Source organism: Tenebrio molitor, chromosome 1 (assembly GCF_963966145.1).
Source record: "Tenebrio molitor chromosome 1, icTenMoli1.1, whole genome shotgun sequence".
NCBI classification, from domain to species: Eukaryota; Metazoa; Arthropoda; class Insecta; order Coleoptera; family Tenebrionidae; genus Tenebrio; species Tenebrio molitor.
The window spans coordinates 2,213,314-2,237,660 of record NC_091046.1 but is presented as its reverse complement, the minus strand read 5'-3'; the positions used below and the strand labels follow the sequence as shown (position 1 = coordinate 2,237,660).

Genomic DNA, 24,347 nt, shown 5'->3' with positions numbered 1-24,347 from the left:
AGACGACGACGCACCGCCAAAAATGGCTTCAATTCTTAACGAGGAGAAAGAAGAATGTCTGATTATCGCCCAATTAAAATTCAACGACCTCACCGAATCTCTTAATAAACCACGAAAAGCGAAAAATGCGCCGATTTAAAAACAAATTAAATGCCGACCGTCTCTTATCTCTTTAACTACATGTTTTGACGTCTCCGCATTTCAATAATTCGAAGATTAACATCGAAACAGGACCAACAACAACAACTTCATCAGTCCCGGTCAGGTGATAAGTCTGTTTCGGTTCGATCGAGTATCGTTGCGCCTCTCTCATCAGGAAGCCCCCATCCATCACCGACCCGGAAACGTCCCTCGTTCCGCCATTTTGATTTTTACAAATTAAGATGATTTATGGACGATGGCACGTCCAGATAAAACCGATCCGGCTCCGGACGATGCAAATATGGTCATCGTCGAAAATGCGACCAGACGTCCGCCATATAAAGTCATAATTCAGAAATTATTTATGTGATCGCGAAACGCTTAATGGCAGTCCTTGACACCGCCACGTCTTTATCATCTCGGCGAAATTGTTCTTAATGAGTGATTCACATTTCGAATAATTTCTTGTTAAAAAACAAACTCGCGCGGCGGCGGCTATGGCCGCACGCACCATCATCGCTGATATCGGAAATTTACGGCCCAGATAAAATTTTATTGGCGATTAGTCATCGACTTGCCCGATTCGACATTGTGCCCTCGCCGCCGATCCGATCTGGACCCGATCGAGCCGTCTTGGTCGCGCCTCTTGCCGGCCCCAAGGCCGCCTCCGGCCTCGCCGATCTGAGGCCGCGGCGGAGTTCTGGTGCGGAAGGCGAGCCGCTGCAGCGGCATTGGTGTGCGGACACCGTGAAGTACATACTTCGGTTAACCGCAACAGTCAAGAATGTGGTGCACGTTAACAGTCCGCTCCTGACCCATCCACCCTCCGCACTTTACGACCGGAGAGACTCCACTTTTACTGCCAATAAATCATCCGCCCGGCTCCGGCCTAATTTAAACACTCCAGAATCCGATAGAGTAATAATTCCTCTTTTGGATGCCGACCCGAATTCCCACCCCCGCTCCGGCGGACGTTTTTTTATGGGGCCGGGGGTCATGTGAACAAGGCCAGGTAGGCAAACAGCCGAGATTTTTTCTCGTCTTTCCCTCTCGAATTTCTCATTTTCTGTTGATTTAGCATACGTGGGGCTGGGAAAACCGACAGGTGGACGCGATTTTTACCTGCACCCCATTCAGAAATTACCGGGATAAACAAATGAAACTCTATATTTTTTGTGGGGGGCGTGCTTGACCCAGTCACAACGAATCATCTGCCGCAGGTTTCCTCTACCATGGGGTCCTTCTGCTACCCTCTTCAGAACCAAGAATAATGTGTGTACAGTGTGTACACCCCTCAACGTAGAAAATTAATAATCAAGCAAATAACAGGAGCAAACATTCGATACATTTTTTTCTTATCTTGTGTTTCTTAAGCCCGGATTTGGTTTCTCCTTCTCCATCACCATTTATCTCTTCTTGCTCATGATGTTATGTCTGCGGTTTCTGCGCCACTCCCCTCTTTCTCTCCTCTCCTATTTCCCTTTTGCACAGACTGACGCTCACCGGTCAATCGAACAAGAATTTGATAAATTTGTCAATCATAATTTTTCGTGCAAATGTGAGGTTATGTATTTGTTATTGCGAACACCGTTTTTACACAAATAAATTTGTCAACCAGTCGATTGACGAGTTGATTACCATTACAAAACATAACAAATTGCACAATAGTGTTCATAAAAAAATAAAATGATGAGAGAAGTTGGGACATGATACGTTAGTACTCACACGAACGTCTAATTCTGCGAAATTTGTTTCGAACAGCAACTACGTCATACTTTTCAGTTTTTCAGACTAAAGACCTCGACCGCTGGTGGCAACTCACAATATTCAGCTTCTGGGGGCAAATAAAACGCATTTTACACCAACTGTCCCAAATTTGCAATTCGTTGACGTTTCGGGGCGGCCGTTGCCAACCGTGCCCCATGAAAGTAACTGTCCAGCGTCGAGACAAACAACAATTTTGAGATTTAACGTCGATCCGGGGGGGCCCATCTCTATTTCCGAGCTGATCTCTAGCCCGTCCGAATTCCTCGCCGGCTGCACTGGCAAGAAAGCACGCTGCAGTGCTGCCAATTGACCCCCGACCCCGTGGCCCTTGGCCCGGCGATGCGTCCAAAGCTCTGGCAATTACACGAAAAAAACGTTCCGAAGAGGTTACGTCCGGAAATCTCGACCGCAGCCTCCACGTGTCCCCCTTTCCGGGCCCTAATTAAACGAAATTCGGCGGGTGTTCAACGACCGGATCGAAGCGGAGGCTCGAGATGAAGAAGCGAAGCAGTGACAGCTAATGTATTTTTTGTCCCGCGAAACATATATTTTGGATTGTAATTTATTTTGTTGTAGTTCACCGGAAATTGCGCCGACTTTTTTCGAGTCAGCGTTTGATTCGTCGTAAATTGTATGCATCGGTATTTTGCTAGTCATCGGTTTTCGTGACCTCTGCGACACCCGTTATGGCTTGTTGCGAACGTTTCAAGAAAAAGAGGAAAATTTAAAGAAAATTTGACGAGCTGTCAAGACGCTTTAGCTGTGAACGGACCTTAATCTGTAATCTGACCAGGAAGATTTTTTTGTTCCACACACAATCAAACAGTCTTCAAGAACACTGAAAGATGTAGTGTTAACAATTAGCGTCCCCTAAAAGGTTCCAAAAATCAATTCAGAATGGACAACAACGCTTAATTGTTAATTTTCGCATTTTTTTTTAATTTGTTGTGGTCCGGGCTGTTTGAATTTAATTGACATAAGAGAATGACATATCAAAATTAAGCCGTCTTGTGGTAAGTCCCGATTAATTACAAAAAAAAAATCTCTAACAAAATCATTTTCTAGTTTACGGTCTTTTTGGAGTGATTATGTGATGAATACCTTGAGGAATAATGGACGCGCCGCTTTGACCGACCCGAGCTATTGATATGGGGGCCCTTTTGACGTTTGGTGGAATTTATGAGGCGCTCCTTGCGCCGTCAATCAATATTGAGACAAAGTGACGAAATGCGACATTTGCAGAAGAACATTCCTCAAAGCAAATAACAAATATTGTTCTATGATAGGATGGATATTAATAGTTCTTTGTGTTGTGAACAACAAGAGAAACAATTAATGTCAACAATAGCCGAACAATAATAATTTATATCTCAATTCCCAAGTTGATAATTAAGAACCATCCGAGTACGATTACGGTTCCATTTAATAAATACGGTTCTGTTCGACTGATCTCGTGAGTAATCTTCCGAAATTAATTAAATAAGACGTTTCGCCGTAGCCACTCACCTCTGACGGCCATGTCCGAGTTGCACCCTGCGAAGGGGGCCCACACCGCGAAGACTATCCCCAAAAGCAAGATCTCCATTTTGTGAGACGACTCGAGTTCAAAAACAAAATACACTCATTCTAGCACTGATCACCTCCACCTATCCGACTTAAGTCATCACAGACGAAGCCGAACTGTCAAGAAACTGATAAAAACGAAATAAGTACGACGGACGCGACAACCTGTTGCTCGCGAAAGCTCCCAAGCCGAACAACTCCACCTCGCGGCGACTCGCAACGGAATGACAATTGAACGTCGCGCTTTCCGACGGCGTCGTCGGCGGCAGCCCGGCAGCCGAGAGCGGCCGAGCGGCACAGGTATCGGTGACCTTGGAAGCAACAGGTAACCTCGCTGAGGAGAGACGAAGACGGAGTTACGCCGCTTCTTGCGCTCAAGAATGTCGATCTGTGTTATTGTTGGGGAAAGATGAAAAAGTCCGTGGTGCGGCCCAGTGGGGCGGTGGGGACGGCGCGTGGAGGGGGCAGGGTGACGCCCGGTCTGGGTGGTTGGATTTACGTAATGCGGTAGCGCAGATTGCGAGTCCGTGCAATTGGGATTTTGAGTTGTGAAGGATGCGCTTTTCGGAGATGATCCCTCGATGGGTTGTCGATGGATCAATGAACTCATTCAAGAGTTCGGCTCGGAGTTGTCAATGTGGAACTGGAAATTTATTAGTGCAATTAGCGGTTGTTTGCGTTTTTCAGTTGGCGAACTTGTAGTGAGAACTACCGTCATCGTGTCACTCACGGCTGCAACTGTACTTGCTTTATTTATGTTTTGCTTGGTGGTTTTTGTTCTCGTACTACATGGGAATCGGCAGAAACGCTAACAAACTTGAAATTGAACTTATTAAATCATTTTAGGACGAACTATTCTGAGAATTTACATCATTTGTCAGTTCGTAATGCTGACACTTGACAGTGCAGAGCCACATTAAACTCCGTCAAAGTATGTACAACATTTGAAACTTTAATTATCATTATCAACATATCAACTCGTTAAAGCTTTGATCATCATTAATAATCTATAACAACGACAACTTTGAACAACAAACCTGTCGAAGTCAGTGAATTTCGATTTAATAGTTATTTATGCAACAAGTGCAATAACACTTTTTGCACGTGTTGCATACAACATTTTTTCTACGATCGAACAAAAAAACAACGATAAACAACAGTTCAGGCCTGTGCGTCGTGTGTGAAAAATGCAATAAACACCCACTTTTTGCACGATCGTAGACAGACTGTTGACAGATGCGTGCAATAAAGACTTTATTGCACTAGTGCAATTAAGAGGCACTTTTTCCACTAAAAAAAACTCACTTTTTGCACGATCGTAGAAAAAATGATAAATTCATTAAAAAACTGATTACAGTTGGTTGCAAAAAAAAAACGGAAAACGAAAATGTTCCTAATGTAAATTTGATTTTGTCCATTTGTCAATTAACTGTCTATTGACAATTCCCATCGAATAATTTTTTAAAATGTCATTGAATTTTGACGTTCATTCCTATCTCTTGAAAGAAGATTTCACACTATGAAAAAATTATAAAAATGTGTCAGTTTGCGTTTTTTTGCAACCAATTTTGAGAAAAGATAACGTCCGTCCATGTTTTTATTTCCAATAAAAGGACAATTTTAATGTCAACTTTTCTTAAACAAAGCTGTTATTGACAAACTCGAGAATGAATTATCAATAAATTGAACTATGTACCTACCTACAGGGTGGACCATCGTATGGCATTTTTTAAATTTAACCTATTTAAAATGGTCAAAAAAAGATGAAAATTGGAGGAAATGATCTTCAATTTTGATACTACAACATGGCATAATTATTTTTTAGAAAACAAAATTGATGTGAAAGTTGATTTTGATAGCATTTTATTATCAAAGTAATAAAGCAATCCGGACTTTTTTTTAAAGTCTCATCCACAGGGCAATGTCGATTATGATTATACAAAAGTTGCCACTTAAATCAGGATAATAACTGAATAAATTGACATTTAATATCTACGAGCAAAGTAGTAGCATATTTATGGTAGTATTTTAAAATGATGGAAATCATCAAGAGGTGGTAAAGTTTGATTTACAAGGGGCTCCAATAGCTTACAAATCCAGGACCGCGCCGCCAGTTATGATTCACAGCTGGTTGTTTGTGGTAAGTGACCATTGTCAATCAGAAATATGACCCATCGAGGGTCGTCGTCATAAATTACTCACATTTTGGTACCAAAAATTATTACGTCAATTAATTTGAAATCAATGCTTCCTTCATAATTTTTAATATCAAAAATGAGTTCTCTGTGGTATTCTCAATCCAGGGAGTCGATAAAAAAATTAAATAATTCTAATTTTTTTATGTTTTAGCGTCCTGACGCCATTTGGAGCGTCTGTTTGAAAAAATAAAAAATCCATGTTGTAGTACTTTCAGTGTAGATCACTGACCGCAAAATTCAAATTTCTAGGATGATTAGAAATATGGTTTATTGAGAAAATGCTATACGATGGTCCACCCTGTATTTGCCTAAAAAGAGTCGTTTGTTTGACAATGATAATTTAACATTTCTTTCATTTCTGTTGACAACACCCGACACTGCAAACTTAAAAGTTTGTGGTCAAATGGTCTGGTTTTCGCTTTTGTTTCCGGTAACGTACGGCGAAGCTTCATCGGCCATAAATTTAAAAAATCAATTTTGAGCAAAAAAAAAAATTGTACACGCTCATAATTCACAATGAATTCAAAGAACACATTTATGAAATTCGCATCGAAAGAAAATTGTTAGTTTTTGAATCACATATTCCAATTTTAACAATGAGAGCGAAAAATGACCAAGATTTACAACTGCAGTGTCATAAATAAATACCTCATTGTTGGTAGACATCTGTTGACAACTTTTCTAGTAATTCTTAAGTCCCTAAAGGGTACAAGCCATGTCAATCTCTTTTGTGGAAGTGACCGCCCAATTTAATAATAAATCATAGCTAAATCTTGCACTTTAATATCAAATTCCAGTTATTTCCGAAACCGATGATGTTTTCATGATTTCAATGGCACCAAATTTTTTCTAAATGTTTGAAAGGAATCTCATAAAAAAATTATGTAAATTAATCTAGCGGTTATTGAATTAAAATGAAATATTTACTTGTTTCATTAAAGTTTTAATTTTTACAGAATGTTTTACAACGATACACAATCATTCCTGAATTTTAAATCGATTAGAAGTGGATGTTTTCGCTCGGGCGGTAACACTTGAATCACCCTGTACAAGAATGAAGAATGAGAAAACTTGCTTAACTACGAATGTTTTGAACGTCCGTTACCTACCACATTTTTCCCGAAATATTAATTCATACCTACATCATATCGTGTGTTCCAATAAAAACTCACTCGCAGTAAGCCATGACTATAGAGATAGATAGACTGGTCATGTCGATTTTAGGATCACTGGAAGTAGTTCATTTGTTACTTACAAATTTTCATCATATTGTGAGTGACAGATAACCTATAAATTTACTTTAGTAGTTCATTTCACATCTGGTACTAAGACATACTTCACTTTTGTCATGGCTTGCTGCGAGTGAGTTTTTTGTGGAACACACGATATAATTATTATCGATTTACGTTACAATAATGAAACTAAGAAGCAAAGAAAACATTATCCGGCAAAGTGTAAATTTCGAAAAAGCTTGTTGAAAGTGTGTTCGTTTTTTTTGCATAGAATTATCAAATTGTCGAAGAATGCTTAATAAATAACATCAATAATAACTGGTACTCTCAATTTGCACCGTCATAGGTTTATCAATACATTGAAAATTTATAAACAAAAAAATTATCAGGGCTATTATTGCCAAATCAATTACGGTTTAGTCATTGTTATTATCAACTCATTGACAAAACTGACAGTTGACTGTAGAATTGGCGGCTATTAACTGTGAATTGGAAATTTAATTTGTCAATTTATGTCAATTTGTGTCTGTTTGACAGTAGTATTTCTGACACATAAGTGCAGTTTTTTAACCTAAATTCTAAAAGGCCGTTTCAAACTATCAAAATTTAATAAAATCTGACAGAACTCTTTCTGACAGTTCCCGTTTTTTTTGAAGCCAACCGTACCATCGATTCCGATTCAGCTATCGATAAATTCAAATCAATAGAAGTGTCATTGTGCATTACACTGATAATTAAATATATTACAAACAACTGACAGTTTCTATTGCCATTTTATTGAATATTAGATGAATCAGTAATATTTAAACAAAATTAACATTAATTAATTATTATTACTTCCCAATCTAATAAGACATTTTAAATCTGTTACTCTGAAATCTTTGACAAAATGACAATTGACTTTGACCAAACTGACAACGAATTGATGATAATTGATACTCTCAATTCGGCAAGAAAATCACTGAACATTCCGAAACAAAAAATACGTCAAGGCTATTAATGTCAAGTCATTGACGTTTTAGTCAACAACAGTCGGACTGTTCATATCACAATTTCGATTGGGTAAATTATCTCGGGAATGATAATTATTGATTGATAATTGTTATTGCCAATTTATTGACAATTTAACGAAGCATCGTAAAGTCTTGTATTGTCAGTTCATTTAACAGTAATCAAATCATTAACACAATCACAACCTCACTGCACAAATTTCCAAAATTTGATATTATTGATAATCTATTTGATAAAGTCATAGGTAAAACTAAAAATTATTTGTTTGTTAGTAGTCTCGATATTCTCGACCAACAAGATGTCTTCATCAAGGTTTTCTTCGTTTGTTTTTCCCAGTGGAACAGTCATTTTTAATTAGTATAAAAGTACTATAAAATGCCTTGACAACACTCAATACTGACAAAATTTTCTTAGTCTCTCGATTGACAGATGGCAGCACCGCCTCCCTCCCTGCAGATTCCTGTTTTCCGGAAAGCGGTGACAACTTTTTCTCAACATTCTCCGTTTTAAATTATACACATTAAATCCACACAAGTTCCGTGACCGAGATTTTCCCACGTCACACAGATATAATTTTCTTTCACGAACACGCCACTTACGAAATCTCTTCTTGTTTTTCTCCATAGCTTGCACACGTAACGTGGGTTTTTCTCGAAAAATTCTTTCTCTTCTTTCTTTTGTCATTCATGACCGTCGGTAATTACGGTGGAAACAATGCCACCGTAGGAAAAGCGATTTTCATACAAAGCCGTTAACGGCCACCGTTTCCTGAACCCGCTTGACCCGTGAAATGAAACAATCGTGAACGTTTTGAACATTTTATTAAAATTAAATAGTGCTTAACTTAAACCATTAACAAAGTGAGGCACAATACGATTATTCATCACATTTCAAAACATAAAACTACATCGCAACAATATAAAAACCGAGCAGCATCCAACGACACCGATCAATCTTATCTTACATAACCTTACAAAACAATAAAAACTATAACGTCCGTGAGGGGTTCTCCTTTAAGATTCGTTAAATATTATCTTGATTAGGCTTCCTATCAACAAGTAAAGCTCGACCTACGACTATTTGTTCTTTTAAATATTTATTACCTTGAACGTCAACTAATCACAACGGAAATCAGAAAAACAAACACTGTTCCATAGGTCCTATTTTAAGCGCACCTAGTTTCTCATTATTTTTGTCAACAATTCGCTAGGCTGTCGATATGGCGTGATAGAATTTCGTTGCAATGATCAAAAGTGGCCCTGGATTCGCGGCATAGGCCCCGTAATAATTCGATCCGGGCCTGGTCAACTCCTAACTAGGATATGTGCTCTGGGGGCAGTGGCCAACGAATTGCTGTATTGAAATTTATCACATCTCACCCTATTTACAAGAATAATTATCGCGACGCCTATGGCTCGAACGTCGATTGTTCCCGATAAGCTCGTTTGATATTTGCACCGATCATCGACTGTCGGCCGCCATCTTGCACCGCAACCCCAGCCTACCGACTACACGGTTACAAATTGAATCTCACTTAAAAAATTCGTAAACTATCCTAATTAGCGTATTTTTGAGAATGCGTCCCGCTCGATACTATACAGGGGATTCGTCGGAGCGTCCGCCATCTTGTCACTCCGACGACCCCCCCGACAAATTTCAATACAGTCCTGCGAGTGTACATGTGTGTGTGGGTGTATGTGTGTAAAGAGTGTGATTGTGTGTGAGCAGTGGCGGCGTTGTTGCTTCTGCTAATCGATTTTTTAGCAGACGACAGCCGATATCGGATTCTCTGTGATGTGGATGACGTTCGTTGGCCACTGTCCCCCGTTTGGCAGCTTCGACTTGAGCAGTTCCTCCAGCGACGTTTTGCGAAATAGGGCCATTTTAGTTGGCGACAGGGGCGCCACTGCAAACATCAAACACACATTGTCAAATGGTGAGAGGTGGCGCCGTGTCAGGCGAAGCAACTAAACCGTCACCAGAAATGTCAACTCAACTGTCAACTAAAACATGGCGGCGCCACGTGTCGGAAAACAACAACACCAGATGCACCGTTTACTCTCGTTTCTACTCATGTTTCGTGTGTTTTGTGGGGTGCAAAATCAGGAAAACTGACAACTGACAAGCGACTGACATGCAACAATTCTCTTGGGGGAACTACACAGATCGGTACAGATCTAGCGGGATCGAGTGGACTAGAAGGTGCGTCAGACACACAACTCACAATACACGACAGATGAAGATCATGCCATTGCCAACCTATAAAACTACAAAAAATATGTAACTCGCATCATCAGTACAACGTGGTCAGGTTGGTCCCGCACACCGGGAGCGTCCGCGGGGCGTCCCTCCACTCAAAAATGATCACGCGTGGTATTTGATCCGACCATTTCTGGTGCGACGAAACGATCATTTTCGGCGTGGGGTGTTGTTGTTGGGACGCCCCGCACACTAGCGGTTAGTACTTAGTACGTATTTACACTGGTCTACCGGGTGTTCGTGTTGTTTAGTGTAGGCCTTGTGGACTTACGTGTGAATTTTCGGGAAATTTTCGAGGGGCCGCTCTACAACGACAGGCCAGGCTTTAAAAAGATTTACCTTCGATAGACACGCTGCTACTGGCCCGTCGGCGCACTTGTACGGCTAAAACAACACGACATAGCGATGATAAGAGTCAAACAGGTCTAGAAACAAGTGAAAAATTAAAAAAAGTCACACAGCACCCCAGCGACTGCTAATCAACAACAAACAAAACAAAAACGACACAATCTACAACTGAATTTATTAGAATTAATAATATGTAATAATAATTAATACTAGTTAAAAAAACACATGAGTAGAACTATGTTGAAGCACACACGTTAAGAATACTGATCGAACAGATCTAAGACTAACACTTGTCTGGACTATGAATAGCTAGGCGTGGGGTACTTGACATGTATGGCTGAAAAACAAAAAAAATCATTAAATCAAACAAATTATAATAAGGCTGATGGACGGATGGGGTGTCGCTCTAAATTGTACTGTCTACGGCAGACGGGTACAGTCGCGCACAACACAATGTCACGAAAAGTATCGCCATCGCTAAATAGATTTTATTCAAGTATTTTTGATACACCTCGATCGACATCGATTACATTAAGCCAAATTCAATATTGTCAAGCATGAAACGAGCCAATTATGTACAAGCTGGACTGGTTCAGTACTTCTCCAGGACCGGCTCTATTTTCGGACATTGTTTCACCGACTTAGCTGCGTTTCAAAATGGAACAAAAACAAAAAATGGGACACAGATTGTTTTCAATACATACCATTCGCGCATATCCAACCAACGCAAACATTGTAAAATAAAACGAACTCAGTGTATGATCGTGTTTCTCTTTTCCTAGTCTAGACAGAGGGGAGGGACACAACTATTGTCGACACACTGACGCTTTCGGTAGGGGGCGAGGAGGCGGCGCGGCCGCCTCCCCGCTCCCGTACAAACTTCGACATTAAACTACTTGGCAAAGCGGTGTTCAGAGCGTGTACGAGCAAGCCTGCGCTCTTTACATAATTATTGAGTAACTTTATTGTTTTTATTTTTTTGTCCGCCTATTTGAGGTTATGTCTGTTGAAGATGGATCGAACGGAAGATGACGCCGGATTTTCACTTACCGTAGCCTTCGCCTTGCAGGAACAGCCTGAAGGCCTCGCTCACTTTGCCGGGCTGCTCCTCGAGGACCATGCCGCAGTCCGAGATCTGCGACAAACGTCAAACAGTTCGGTCGAGTTTGAGGTTAGGTCTCACCTTCATCCACGACGAGTTGGTGGGGTCCAAGCGCCCGTTGAAAGTGACGGTGTCGTCGACGTGGGGGCTCAGCGAGCCGGTGATGTTGATCACGGGCATCTTCAGAGTGGTCGAGTCTTTCCGCTTCGTCGGGTCCAGCTCCCTCTGTATGTTGAGGTCGGTGCGGCGCACGTAACTGTCGATGAAGAGAGCCAGGTTGGTCGGGTTGACGTTGCGCTCGAAGTAGCTCTTGTACACTTGCACCAGGTCGTGGTTCCTGTCTTCCGTGTTCTGTCACGACAATTATTTCATTGCTAGGTTAGAACGGTCGCAAGATCGATTTACCCTGCCGAAGTGGTGCCACATCAAGTAGTCCAACACCCCCTGGGTCATCCCCTTCGACCTGAGATGCCGCGCGTTCAGTTTCTGGTACCCCCATTCGATCCACCCCGCTTGGGTGCTGACGCAATTGATCAGACACAAAGCCGTCACTTGGTTGGGGTTGTTAAGGGCGAACCGAGCCAGGATGTTGGCACCGGCCCCCACCCCGAAACCTATGAATTGCTTGAGACCGAAGTGGGTGAGGACGTAGCTCAGCTGACCGGCGAGTTCGTCCACCGTCGGGTAGATGTAGCTGAAAACGGAGTTGAGATCGATTCTTGCCAACCCTAACGACCGACTTACTCTTCGGGAAGAGTCTGGGCGCCTTCTTCTTGTCCCGGAGCGTTGACGTGGTACACGCAGAAGTTCTCCAACAGCGCTCTCATGTCGATGTAGTTGAAGAAGGCTTGGAAACTGGACACGTCTGCAACAACAACTCGATCAGCTGGCCGCCATCTTCCAACATGGCTACTCACAATTGAGGCCCAAGTCGTGGTAGGTCAAGATCGCCGGTTTGTTCCTCGATCCCTGCACCGCCACCACCAAGTTGCCGCGGTCAGTTTCGACGATTTCCTCCTGAGCCGAAGAATCGTCACGTGACAGCGACCGAGTCGACGGGAACTGGAGTTGGATGTTCTTGAGCTCGATATCGTCCATGCTGTCTGACGGCATCGTACTGTGAAAAAACAATCTGTCAAATCGTCCGCCTCCTAGATCGAATCGACGAGTCAAAAAACGAAGCCATTCGAGAGCACAAAACTAGTAAGTGTGTCGATTTCTTACCCCAAGAGGGCTGCTTCTTCAGCTACACCGGAAGCGGGCATCTTTCTGTTATTACTAATCGAGTTTTCCGTCCTAAAACAAACAATTTTAATAGAGCTAGATCTAGAGTGTAGATCGACGCTCCGCCCCCTAGTACGACGAGGCGGAGCCAACGTGAGCACTACACCATCCGGATTAGTATGTCGTTAGCGGAGGGTCAGTTTCCGGGAGCGGAAATCGGCTCCGTGTGTGCGTTTCGTTAGTGGGCGAGAAGCTGATGTGACGCTAGTCGACGAACAAAAGCGCATCATGCCGCCATGCCAGCTTACCTTGATCCTTGGGGTGTACGAAGGAAACGGCGTTGACCTCAAGTGTCGGATCGATTTCGCCGAGGAAAAATTGTTAAAGAGGAGGAAAACAGGAATGCGACGAAGAGACGACTCGGTCGCGCTTGTTCTCATCGAGCTAAAATCAATGAAAGCCAATTCGCCTAATGGAAGTCGCGTCGCCCCCGATCAAGTCCAGCAACGACGCAATTTCTTAATACGCGTCGCCCTGACCTTAGTCACGTAGTGCGTGTCGGTCGCCGGACATTTTCATTAAAACGACACCGGGGTATATTTAGATGTGATGTTTTCAAAGCGACAAAAACGTTGCCGTCCGATCGAGTGAGCTGAAAGCGATACAGGAGGAAGGTCGGAGGTGTTTTTAAATGGTCTAGATATTTCTTTGATGAAGGTCGTTTTCGGAAAAAACGTTCTCTTCGGTAAATCGCCCCACTTTTGAACGGGGGGATTGTGATGAGGTTCGTGCGTTCGAAACGAGGCTCTGTGGCTATTGTGTTTTTGTAAATTGCGTGGTCGCTTTTTGGAAGCTTTCCAATATTATTGTCTTGATTTTATTCAAGCTTTGCGGCTTCATAAAACGTCGCATATTCACTTGGAAAATGCAATTCGACGTGGCGTATTCAATATTCTGGTCTCTTGTCCAGTTTGTAAAAATCATCTCCATTTTTTATTCCTCGCAACATAACGCTCCAAGTCAGACTTTTTTTTCCATTTGTGTTTTTCTTTGGACATCAGTAATTCAGTTTCTTCGTGTTTTTTCATTAAAACTTCCCACATTACTTTTTTCATTTTGATTCTTGCACCATTTGAAAAATACCGAAATTGCAATCTTGAATAAGAAATTAGATCAATTTAGAACTCTCGAAATGAAATGCTCTGAAGGAAAAAACTTCAAGAAACTTCAGAATAAATTTAAAATGAAAAATTACGACTACAAAATATGTAAGTGTATTCTCTAGAATGTTTGTCGCAAGAATTTAATTAAGATATTCTAAAAACCAAGAGCAAAATTCTAAAGAGCAAAAAACAGAAAGTTTCTACATCAATACAGGGTATTTCGCGAGTTTTCTGGCCGAGGCGCAGCCGAGGCTTGAAAACAGGAGAGGACAAAAAGCACTTTTTGGCAGATCGGACGAACTACAAAGCAAAAAACATCATTGGAAAAATTACACATTTATTTTATATCTACCTTTTTCAAATAGATAAATTAATTAATACATATTAACAATTTTTTTATAGAATTTTTTATCAGCTTGCCAACAAAACGAGAAATTTACTACATATTTATAATACAATTATGTATGTACTTATTTACATAATTTATGGTGACCAGAACAATTGCTGCAATTATCATCTGCGATCTCCGGCGGCGTATTAGACATTTCTTCATCACTTTTGCTGTTGCTATCGATTATATGAACGTTCATTTTCTTATTATGCAGCAAATGAGCTCCAGAAATAAACGATACAACACTCTGTCAGGCAAATACATTTTCTGTTCCAAAAAATCTGACGTTGATACCAGTTTCTAACAAAAACAAAACAGTATCTTTCCCACCGCAACAAAAATTGTTCTGTTTTCTCCTACTTTTTTATTTCTAAACAACCGAACAGCTATCGCCAATCAACCGATGGTTTCACTCCTGCAAAGCGTCTTCTTCTTTCAAAACACCATTTTGTGTAAATATCCCAAAAGAATCTTGTCCCTTTCGTGGCGTGGAAGGGACTTTGTGTAAAGGCATAATTCTTGTGTAATCTGCGCTTTCTATGCGGTAATCTGGTCCCGACCGCCCTTACGGTTCAAGAGATAAAAATCAACCCCCTCTGCAGTCCACGTATGCACGACCAAAATCCATAAGAACATTTTCGTGCCTCGCTTCCACCCCACACGCTTAATCACTATGCAAATTTAATTCCGCCCCAGGCATTAACCGCCGTCCGCAAATAAACCATGATCGATGCTTGACCCAGCCGAAAGCAACCCTTCAAAAAAACAACGTGGAACAAGCGAGACATCGAGCCATCTGACACAAAGAAGCCGTGTATTGTACACACCGCCACCCGAAAACTACCAAGGATCAATGAAACAACAACAATAACAACAGCACACCGTCCTTGGCGATTTTCCCCGCCACCGCTACACCGCCCCCGTGTCACAGTACCTTGATGATATGACGACTGGCCCGTCGCCCGCCACCCTCTCGATCAGTTTCTGGTCCTTGCTGGTGGACGTTCCACCTGCCATGAAACTAAAAGCTTTCTTCATGCCCTCTAGGATCCCGGTGGCGGCATTCCCGCCGCCACCTGCCACCGTCGTCGAGCGGTACACGTCGCTCGTGCCCGACAAGGAGCGGTACGAGCCGCCGAGGCTCCCCGGCATCGTCGGTTAGGCCTGATCATGATCACCACATTGGTCATTCGTATGAAGGATTCGTAGGGGGTTTGGGGGAAAGCCTGATTTCATGGACGGACGCGCACGTGACCGGAATCGAAAAAACGTGACGACACTCACAAATCCGAATGAACGACGATCCGCCAGAGTGAATTTGAGATATCCTAAACGCACGAATTTGTGCGTGTACAGTTCTTGACACGGTTGTTGGGATGAGAAATGACTTGCACCACTCCTCGGAGCACCCAAGCAAATTTAACTTGCTCGCATTACGTAAACATATTTTTAGACAATTACAAGTCTCCACTGTGATAAGTTCAACAATAGTAATAATAATAATAATTTTAATTAGTGTCTTGAAATGTACGATGTGATTGGATCATTCATCGATTTTATTGTTCCTTGAAGGCTTGGAGCATTGATTGAATCGTTAATTTGATTAGTAGTACGTAACGTAGTCTGGGACATCACGTAATGGCAACGTAACGCACTTTTAATAGCAAAACAAATAAGATAAAATAGATGACGTGAAAAACAAGACAATACAGGCTGTTTGAAAATTGCTAGTACAAAAAAAACCTGGTAATTGGTGATGGTGAGTTGAAGTCATCGGCAAAAGAAAATTCTAATAAAAATCCTCTAGTTTTCGAGATAAAAATTACTAAAAATTGGGTTAAAATTGTTAGTGCACCACTGAGTTAAGGTATTTTAAAAACACACTTCACGTTGTTAAGCAATAAGGAAATAAAAAATTTGATGTTCTTAAACTGTCAATCTGTGGTTGCCAAGATTTTGCAAAAAAATATAAATTTTTCATATTGTTGTATAGTCCTTCATTATCACTACGATCATCACGCTTGGTTACCAAGGTTTAAAAAATATTGCCCCGGCTGAGGCGTAGAATATGCAGGAATAGAGTTACTTTATCCCTTTTGTTTTAAAAAATTAAAAATTGGTTTCTTGGATTTGTTAGGGCTTCCAGATGCCACAGTTTTTTTTTGTACTAGCAATTTTCAAACACCCTGTATAATGTCAAAATCAACAAAATATTTTTAACGACAGTTGTGTTATCAACAAAACAAAGTTGTCGTAGACTTTTACATATTTTATAAATCATAAAATACAGGGTGTTTCTGAAATAGGTGCATTAATTTTAACTGGTAATAGAACTCGTCAAAAGGAACAACTTTTCTATCTACCATTTTGCCGAAAAACGATGTTTAATTCCAAAAAAAAATTGGAGAGATTTTTCACTAAAATAGCCCTACGCCACTAAATACTGCAATGGCTAATTGAGATCAGCGCTAATATGAAAAAAACATCCATTTTCATCCAGAAAACGTGTTTTAACGCCGAAATTGAAATTCAAATAAATCTACCCGTATAGCAAAAAATCCACTTCGTAAGAATCTGGTTGTTTCACGTTTTTAGGTAGCTTAGTTTTGGAGATATGAACGGTTTTAGGATAATCTTTCCTATTTTTTTAAGCCATTACGCACCGTTTTTCGCCAAAATGGCAGAGAGAAAAGTTGTTTTTTTTTGATGAGTTCTATTACCAGTTAAAATTAATGCACCTATTTCAGAAACACCCTGTATATTTAAATTTGAAATTTGTATTGCGCAAGAATTGCAATCAACTACTTTATATGTAGATTTGTGGTTTGAAAATCAACAAAATGTATTTTAAAAAAAACCATAAGAATTATTTTCCATTTTAGGCAACTTCAGAAATATGTTTGTTACTATCTTCACGTTCATTAAAGTATATTTGATTTTGACGTATCTTAACGCTTAGAAAATAAAAATGTTTCTAGTAAATAACCATTAACTTCTAGAATAGTATTGAGTGTTCATTAAAATTTCTCGTCAAAGTTGGTGTTGAAAAGTCGATTGTGAACGCACCACGGATCAGCTGTTTAACTCTAGCCTCACTTTTTGCGTTATTTGTGTTTTTAATCTGCAGACTGACGAGTGGTACGTTCACAATCGACTCTTCAACGCCAACTTTGACGAGAAATTTTAATGAACACCCGATACAATATGACCAACATGAAGAGATAGAGTGGCTATGGAGAACAAAATTTCAACGTGTGGCGTAGCTTAACCCAACTGTCACTTGTCACATTTGACATTTAGGTGAAGTTTATTTAAAAGTGATTTTCACAGGAAAACACAAAATATTTATGACTGAAACCTATTTTAAAATAAGAATGAAGAAAATGGTGGCTGGGATTATCACACACAATCTAATTTGTTCAACTTTCGGCAAAATCTCTCTTCATCGTATCTGTTAGTCGTAGTTAAAGCTACCTTTTCAGAAGTTTCGTCTTTCATAGCCGCCCCTCATTTCTTTTATTTTTATTAATCGTAATTGTATATTACATAACAAGGGCATAAAAGCATCCTTTCATGCAGCGCAGCGAGGACAACAATTACACGCGCCATAAAAAGACAACTCTTCTTCTTTTAGACATTCTGCATTCTACTTTTCAAGAGTACTTTTAATTTTCTTGCTCATACGTAAAACCTTATTTTTACTTCATTTTACACCAAGTGTTCTGGCACAATTGAAATTCACTAAATCTGTGTTTTTAAATGTGTATTGTAACGACACCTTGTAAATATGTATTGTATGCATTCTCGACACCTTGTATTTCTACATTACATGTAGGTTTATGTATGTGGGTCGAAATTCGACAACGCCCACTAAATAAGGAATGTCCCAAAACAGGAACTGTATTTCATTACAGTTAATCAGGAACACTTAAAACATCTCTTGTAACTGAAACAGTTTTGCGGAGCTGCCGAGAATGTTTCTTTGTTCTTGTTTGCACGAAAGGAACGTTTTAACAATTTAGTTCTTTGATGTTTTAGATTCTCTGCTAATGATTTTCAGTGCTGCTCATTATTCAGAAATTCTTATTACGGCCATTTGCATAAGAAAAATGACGACAGCTATCTAGGACACTGAATCCATTGTTTAACAATTAGACCCTCTAAAACAATTTAACCCTGTAGGGTTGTCAAACCAAATGAATCATTTTAAACATCTCTTTCTAATTAGATTTATTTTATGAAGTTGCCAACATCCTCCTCGCCTTTCAGTCTACTTTACGATTCTTGTGTGGTGTTTTGTTTAGTAATATTGGTTAATCCATATTTATAATATGTGTTTTTAGTTTTCATAGCATCAATTTAAAAACATTCTTCTTTATGATGTCACACGAAAAAAATCTTTACTGCACAATAAATTATCAAGCAGACAATAAAATAATAATTATTCGTTAATAAAAAACTGAAAATTCTTATCTCTTTACAATGTTTTTTCCATATTTCGAAAATATGCACAAAAACTCAGTAAAAATATTTTTCCTGCATTATCTCATTTAAGTAATCATTACTTAACTAATTCAACTCTTTCAAGAACTTACATGCTGTGTGATGATTCTAACACAACGCCAAAGACCGACTGAGACACAATTAAAACATCATCAATCATTTGGTATGAGTAAACAATTCGATTAAATCGCCATTCTGGAAGAATACACCGATTTCATTCGTAATTCCTTTTTTATCATCCCGTCTGTTAGATTACCGGGAACGCATTCTACATTTTATCATTCTTGCAGCAAACTGTAGTGTTTTCTGAATGTTGCTTAATCACACGTAAAATGAGCCAAACGTGTCCCAATCAAAAAATGTTGGTAAACCTGCAACTGTCAATTTTGTCGTTTGTCAATAAGCGAAATATGTAGTTCCATATTTTGACACATTTGGTCTTTTCTAACTCTATCGGATTAACATGAGTATGTTGGTGCACCCTGCGACGATGTCTGAGCTTCATCGATACTGTCGTAAATGACAAACTACCTCGAACGTTGATAACGAAGCTAACGATATTCTGAACATGAACAAAGATAACAAAAGTGTTAATTGCTCGCTGTGTAAAAGTATCAAAATGGAGGTGGGTGATCATGTCTTTGTGACGTTCAATACCTGGCCCAATCTAGGACAGACGTCTTGGCACCTGCCTAGCCCCCAGCAATTTTTACCGACTGGGGCGTTGTTTACGCTGTTAGTACTAAAAATTCCAATTACGATTTTGGTAGAGGGAGACCTTGGTCGAAATACAGCGTAATTAAGACCTACCAGAGACGCAATAAAAGTGTAACAACATATTCCTTGATGGATTTAGTACGGTTTCGAGTGATTTTCCAGTGCAAGTCACGAGTACCAACAGACAACAAAAACAAAAAGTGTTAATTAGCAATCGTCATCGACTGCACCGATCTTTATCTGGCGGAATCTGATTCTAACCGGACCCGATTAAGGACAATTGCAAAGAACAACAAACCAATTGCTCCTTCGGTCACTCGTCTCGACATTGATTTTTCCCAGCTGGCGCCCCACAAAATCAGGCTCGCCTCTCAAAAACATGCACAAAGCGCACATCCAGCTAAGCTAAACAATAAATAAAACATTTGAGCAAGTCGTAAACGATCCTGCATGCAAAATGGCACCGGGGGCCGGAGCCGGCGAAAGCAGGCGGCGGTCGCCGCCAAACGACAGCCCCCGGCCGCCCCTGATCGTCGTTACGGTCTGACACCCCGAACATCAAGAGGGCCGCTGTCAAAGGACTCTATTGATTTTCGCGCAGATTTACGGCAACTCCTCAATCGAACGAAATCCAAGCAAAACGGGCGATCGCATCGACTCTTACCGTTAGATCTGGCAGTTTTGATTTATCAAAGTAAAAAAACACAACACAGACACCACTTTTCGGGGGATTCGAGGCGGCTTCGACTTGTCCGTGTGACGTTTCTGTACTCGCACTAATGTTGTAATGCAAAATGATGTCCGATTGGTTGTTAGGCGCTCACGTGACCGGGTTTCAAGTGGACTCCGGATGGCAGTCAGGGGCGGCGATCAGATTTCAACACGATTTTTCGTCACGGATGGCGAGCTCGGGGCGAAAAAACGGCGACGAGGTCACGTGAAGGAGGTGGAAATGGTGGTTCAAGGGGGCCTCGTGGCTCCACACGTCAAGGGGGCTTTTCGGGAGGTCGGCGAAAGGGGCCAAACGGGACGCCCATGGAATTAGGAAAGGGTGATGGAATTAGGAACGGTGTATTGATTTCGGAGGTGCATGACATTTGAGAACCGCGGCGCCATCTGGTGACCACAATTATCACAAATTACAGGTTTCTACAGTTATATTAAATAAACCGTTAAATAACTGTTTTGGATAGAATTTGTATTAAGTTGCTGTGGATTAGTAAGAAACGTAAACAAAATAAAATTTTAATTGTCAATTATAGTTGAAAGAATGATTGTTATCGAATTAATTGGAAAAAAAGTTGGCCCATGAGGGGATCGAACCCGCGACCTTCGCGTTATTAGCACGACGCTCTAACCAACTGAGCTAATGGGCCAGTTGACTCCACTTGTTTTACTACAATTGTTCAGCCGTATTATTGGTCAATTATTTTAAACATCATAAAAGTAATATTATTTAAAAATATAATTAATAAACTTTCCATTGTTGTTTTTTGTGGTTAATTAAAATAATTAAATGGATTTAAAAAAGAAATAAAAACCATTTTTTTCTTCCTCTCTGCACTACCCCCATGTTTTTATAACGTAGAGAAAAATCAAACTTTCAATTGTTTTATTCAAATACCAACTTACAAGTCCAAACGTCAAAACTGATAACCATTATTTAAAACAATGTGATATGTTACATATTATACTCAATTTCATATAAATGTGCATCTAAGCAAGCCATGAAAATCTGATTTTCTGTTGGTATTAAAGCTAAAGCTAGTAACTTTGACTTTCAAAGTTGCCTGCTCTGCGCGAACCCGATTTGACTAATTTTTCAGTTTTTGTCCATTTTAACATTGCTGATTTCAAAAGCAATGTTACGTCTTTTTACTGATTAAATTAAAGTAATTCTTATTTGTTTTTGTCTTTGTATTTTTACCAAGTAAAGATTTATTGGACATGACCTTCATAAATGTGACTTTTGTAATGTAACTAAATTAAAGCTGCTTTTGCAAATGCACAGCTCACTTGATGAACATTTATATGAAATCAATTATACATATGATGATATCTTAAAATGCCATTAATAATTAATAAGTGTTAAAGAAATACGAAAATAGAAATAATTATGGAATTTATAATTGATAACCGGATTAATTCAGTTGCGATAAGGTTTAAACGTGTGCAGGCAACCAGTAATACAGCTGTGAATAGCGGTATGTTCGCCCCATGTTTTGATTTTTCTGAAAGAAAATTCTCGACGCTGCTAATATTTAATTAATGAATAATTTAGTTGTATTAATTATGCGAATTAACAAATCACGACTTATGCCATGAGTCTTATCTTAGCGATTTTATTTACTCACGTTTCTGAACATGTTTTCCCGATGAGGAAACGATCGGCAAATTCTGCCGATTTAAGTAATTTAAAGCACGTTCACCTTCAAAACCTTATCTACAATAAAAACGATAACGACACAAGCGCGAGATCCTTGCTTGCAGTAGAATGACTCAAGTTGAGTCACAGCGAAGCAAAAAAATAATTTTGTAGAATTGTAAGAACCCGCGAGAGTCTCATTTGTGCCTCTTCTAGTCGTTTCAAGACGCCAGTCAAACAGCCTCATGCATAATTGAAGCGTCGACTTGCAGCGTCTGCATCTGCATTGTCTGAAGATGATCAATAAGCGACGAAACTAATCGTCGGCACACGCTACCATTACACTTTTGTGACGATCGAATTGGCTTCGTACTGATTACAAACGAAGTTATTTTGTACTCACCCGTCGGTGGCCACAAAGGCCAGATTAACGTGGCCCCCATTCGCGCGACCCCTGGAGCACACCACGCGGCAGGGCTTTGCTCGATCTCCAACTGAATTTTTCACGAACTTGTCGGGTTCACGCAACTGGCTGGATTTTGTAGTGTTGCCTGTTCTGCAAAAGCCGATTAACTAATTAATAGGCAACTCACAACAAACACACTAGAATTATGGCGATAATTCCGCGGAATTGATTGCCGCGAGCAAACATTTGTACTGAGCGTTGTTTTGTCTCCCGTTTTGTTTTTATTTATTGACGCAGTCTCTTGGGGGAAAACTAGGCATCAACGGGTGCAGAGAGACATTGTTGAGGGAGAGAACAGAAAAGAAAATCAACAGGCGAATTTGGAAAATTGTGAAAGTGATCTAGAAGCATCTCTTGTATTCCTTCGACGTTCGATGAAAATCAATGAACTCGTGTTGAGGTTCAGTTTTTCTACTTTTAATTGGATTTCTACTCTCACTGTTACCTGTTATTGTAAATCACTAATTACCTGGGCAAGACATTAACTGACTCTTATCACAAATGGGTATATTTTATTGGTTAGATAAAGAGTTTTACTTTATTCGCAAATGAATGCTACATTCACAAATTAGAAAATTAGCCATTTTCCTAATTTATGACGAAGGACAAAATGCAGTATTGTGAGAATTCAAGAAACAAAATTTTTGTCCTTAGGTAAAGGAACAGAAAGGAATAGTGGTTTCAGAAATTCGATTATTGTAAATTAACAAATAAAAAAAAATTGTACACAAACTATGAAAAAAGTTTTGTACAATTTTGCAACAAATTGTCTCCTCCATGTGGATGATTTAATAATAACATTTGTTGTTGTCTTTATTATTTGAAAGAGACTGTCAACAACGACACTGGAGATGTAAAACTTAATACCAATGTGTTGTAGCTCTGAAATGTTGTATTTTCAGTAAAGTGTTCAATTAATGAGCGAAAAACCACCAAGACTTTGTTTCATAATTTCAGAATCTCAACTTTTGCTCCTTTGACAACTTCGGCATTTGATTGTGATGTAAAATGCAGAAACAAAGTGGTACAAAGCATTTGCATTCAAATGTTGTTTTGAAGAACCTAAATACCGAAATACCGAGAGGTAAAAGGAGCATAAAGCGAGTCCGCAATTAACACAATTACGAGCAACACAGTAAAACCAAGAAATAAAAATGAATATCACTTCACCACGATTGTAATTTCGCAATCCAACCGTTGCGCAGATTGCCCCGAAGCAAGATTTTGGAAAAATTTTGAGCAAATTCGAACAATTCGAGTGTTATCAATGCAGACTTACTGGTACACGGTGTCCACCAAATCCTTCACACTCAGTTCCTTCATTCCGCTAACCAACCCAACAGCCAACTAACCGTTCGTCTAGCTAACGTAAGGAGCTCGTACGATATGCAAGCGACATAAAAAATTGTTATCCTGCCGGTGAAGGAATGTTCGAGTTTAAATAGGCGAGCAAGGACGTGCTCGCATTGATTACAGTCAGACTGAAAGAGTTCAATTGATATGAAAGGGCCTTTGGTGGGAGCGGTGAGGTTCACGCTAGGACGGGCCCCATTGTTGCGATGTTGCAACCGTATTTTTGTTTCATCCGAGCGATTCACCCCGGGCTTGTGGAATACAAATATTGAAAAATAATATTTGAGGCACAATATTGGCACAATATGTGATAAAATCGTCGATGGTGCATGTTAAGAAAATCAAGGTCGTGCACGGTAATGGGATGGTTATTGTTAACCAGATAAAAATAGTTTAGATTCGGATTGTTTGTGGAAAACCATGATGGGATGCGGTTAGATGGGGGGCGGGGGATTTACGGCAATTGTTGGAGCTATGTGTCCAGGTGGGTTGCACAAAGAGATGGTAATAAATATGGATAAATAATGTACTTATATTGTGTGTT

General features: G+C 40.0%; 2 protein-coding genes, 1 long non-coding RNA gene and 1 other non-coding gene across 9 annotated transcripts in view; 1 reads left to right on the top strand and 3 right to left on the bottom strand.

The window, feature by feature from the left end:
* Positions 1-3,707, bottom strand: part of Egfr (epidermal growth factor receptor) — a 70,919-nt gene extending 67,212 nt beyond the window's left edge. For 2 of the 3 annotated variants that reach the window (XM_069050537.1, XM_069050546.1), the window contains exons 1-2: positions 3,415-3,707; positions 1,964-1,975 (exon numbers count right to left, since the gene is read on the bottom strand). In XM_069050537.1, the coding sequence (XP_068906638.1) occupies positions 1,964-1,975; positions 3,415-3,493 (91 nt within the window). In that variant the 5' untranslated portion in view covers positions 3,494-3,707. The remainder of the gene's footprint in view (positions 1-1,963; positions 1,976-3,414) is intronic. The other variant, XM_069050555.1, reaches the window with a different exon arrangement.
* Positions 1,854-3,284, top strand: LOC138132911 (uncharacterized). Its single transcript, XR_011160222.1, has 3 exons — positions 1,854-2,430; positions 2,485-2,921; positions 2,974-3,284. It is a non-coding gene; the product is annotated as an uncharacterized lncRNA (long non-coding RNA).
* A 5,009-nt stretch (positions 3,708-8,716) lies between the features above and the next one.
* Positions 8,717-20,444, bottom strand: MESK2 (misexpression suppressor of KSR 2). Of its 4 annotated transcripts, XM_069050587.1 has the most exons (10): positions 20,284-20,444; positions 15,334-15,563; positions 12,846-12,917; positions 12,539-12,738; positions 12,366-12,486; positions 12,027-12,315; positions 11,703-11,972; positions 11,570-11,654; positions 10,511-10,555; positions 8,717-9,818 (listed from the first exon to the last, which is right to left on the bottom strand). In XM_069050587.1, the coding sequence occupies exons 2-10, from the start codon at positions 15,549-15,551 to the stop codon at positions 9,673-9,675; spliced, it is 1,446 nt and encodes a 481-aa protein (XP_068906688.1). In that variant the 5' UTR covers positions 15,552-15,563; positions 20,284-20,444; the 3' UTR covers positions 8,717-9,672. The 4 variants fall into 4 exon arrangements, with proteins under 4 accessions (XP_068906688.1, XP_068906698.1, XP_068906712.1 ...); XM_069050597.1 differs by lacking the exon at positions 10,511-10,555; XM_069050611.1 differs by lacking the exons at positions 8,717-9,818; positions 10,511-10,555 and adding an exon at positions 10,678-10,856.
* A 477-nt stretch (positions 20,445-20,921) lies between these two features.
* TRNAI-AAU (transfer RNA isoleucine (anticodon AAU)) lies at positions 20,922-20,995 on the bottom strand. Its single transcript has one exon. It is a non-coding gene; the product is annotated as a tRNA-Ile (tRNA).
* Positions 20,996-24,347: the final 3,352 nt, after the last annotated feature.

Excerpts from the sequence above, each read along its gene's own strand:
- MESK2 (XM_069050587.1), bottom strand. The coding sequence starts at position 15,551 with ATGCCGGGGAGCCTCGGCGGCTCGTACCGCTCCTTGTCGGGCACGAGC. Across the intron at positions 12,487-12,538 it reads CCACGACTTGGGCCTCAATT|ACGTGTCCAGTTTCCAAGCC; the intron begins GTGAGTAGCCAT and ends TTGTTGTTGCAG. Across the intron at positions 11,655-11,702 it reads CCAACTCGTCGTGGATGAAG|ATCTCGGACTGCGGCATGGT; the intron begins GTGAGACCTAAC and ends CGTTTGTCGCAG.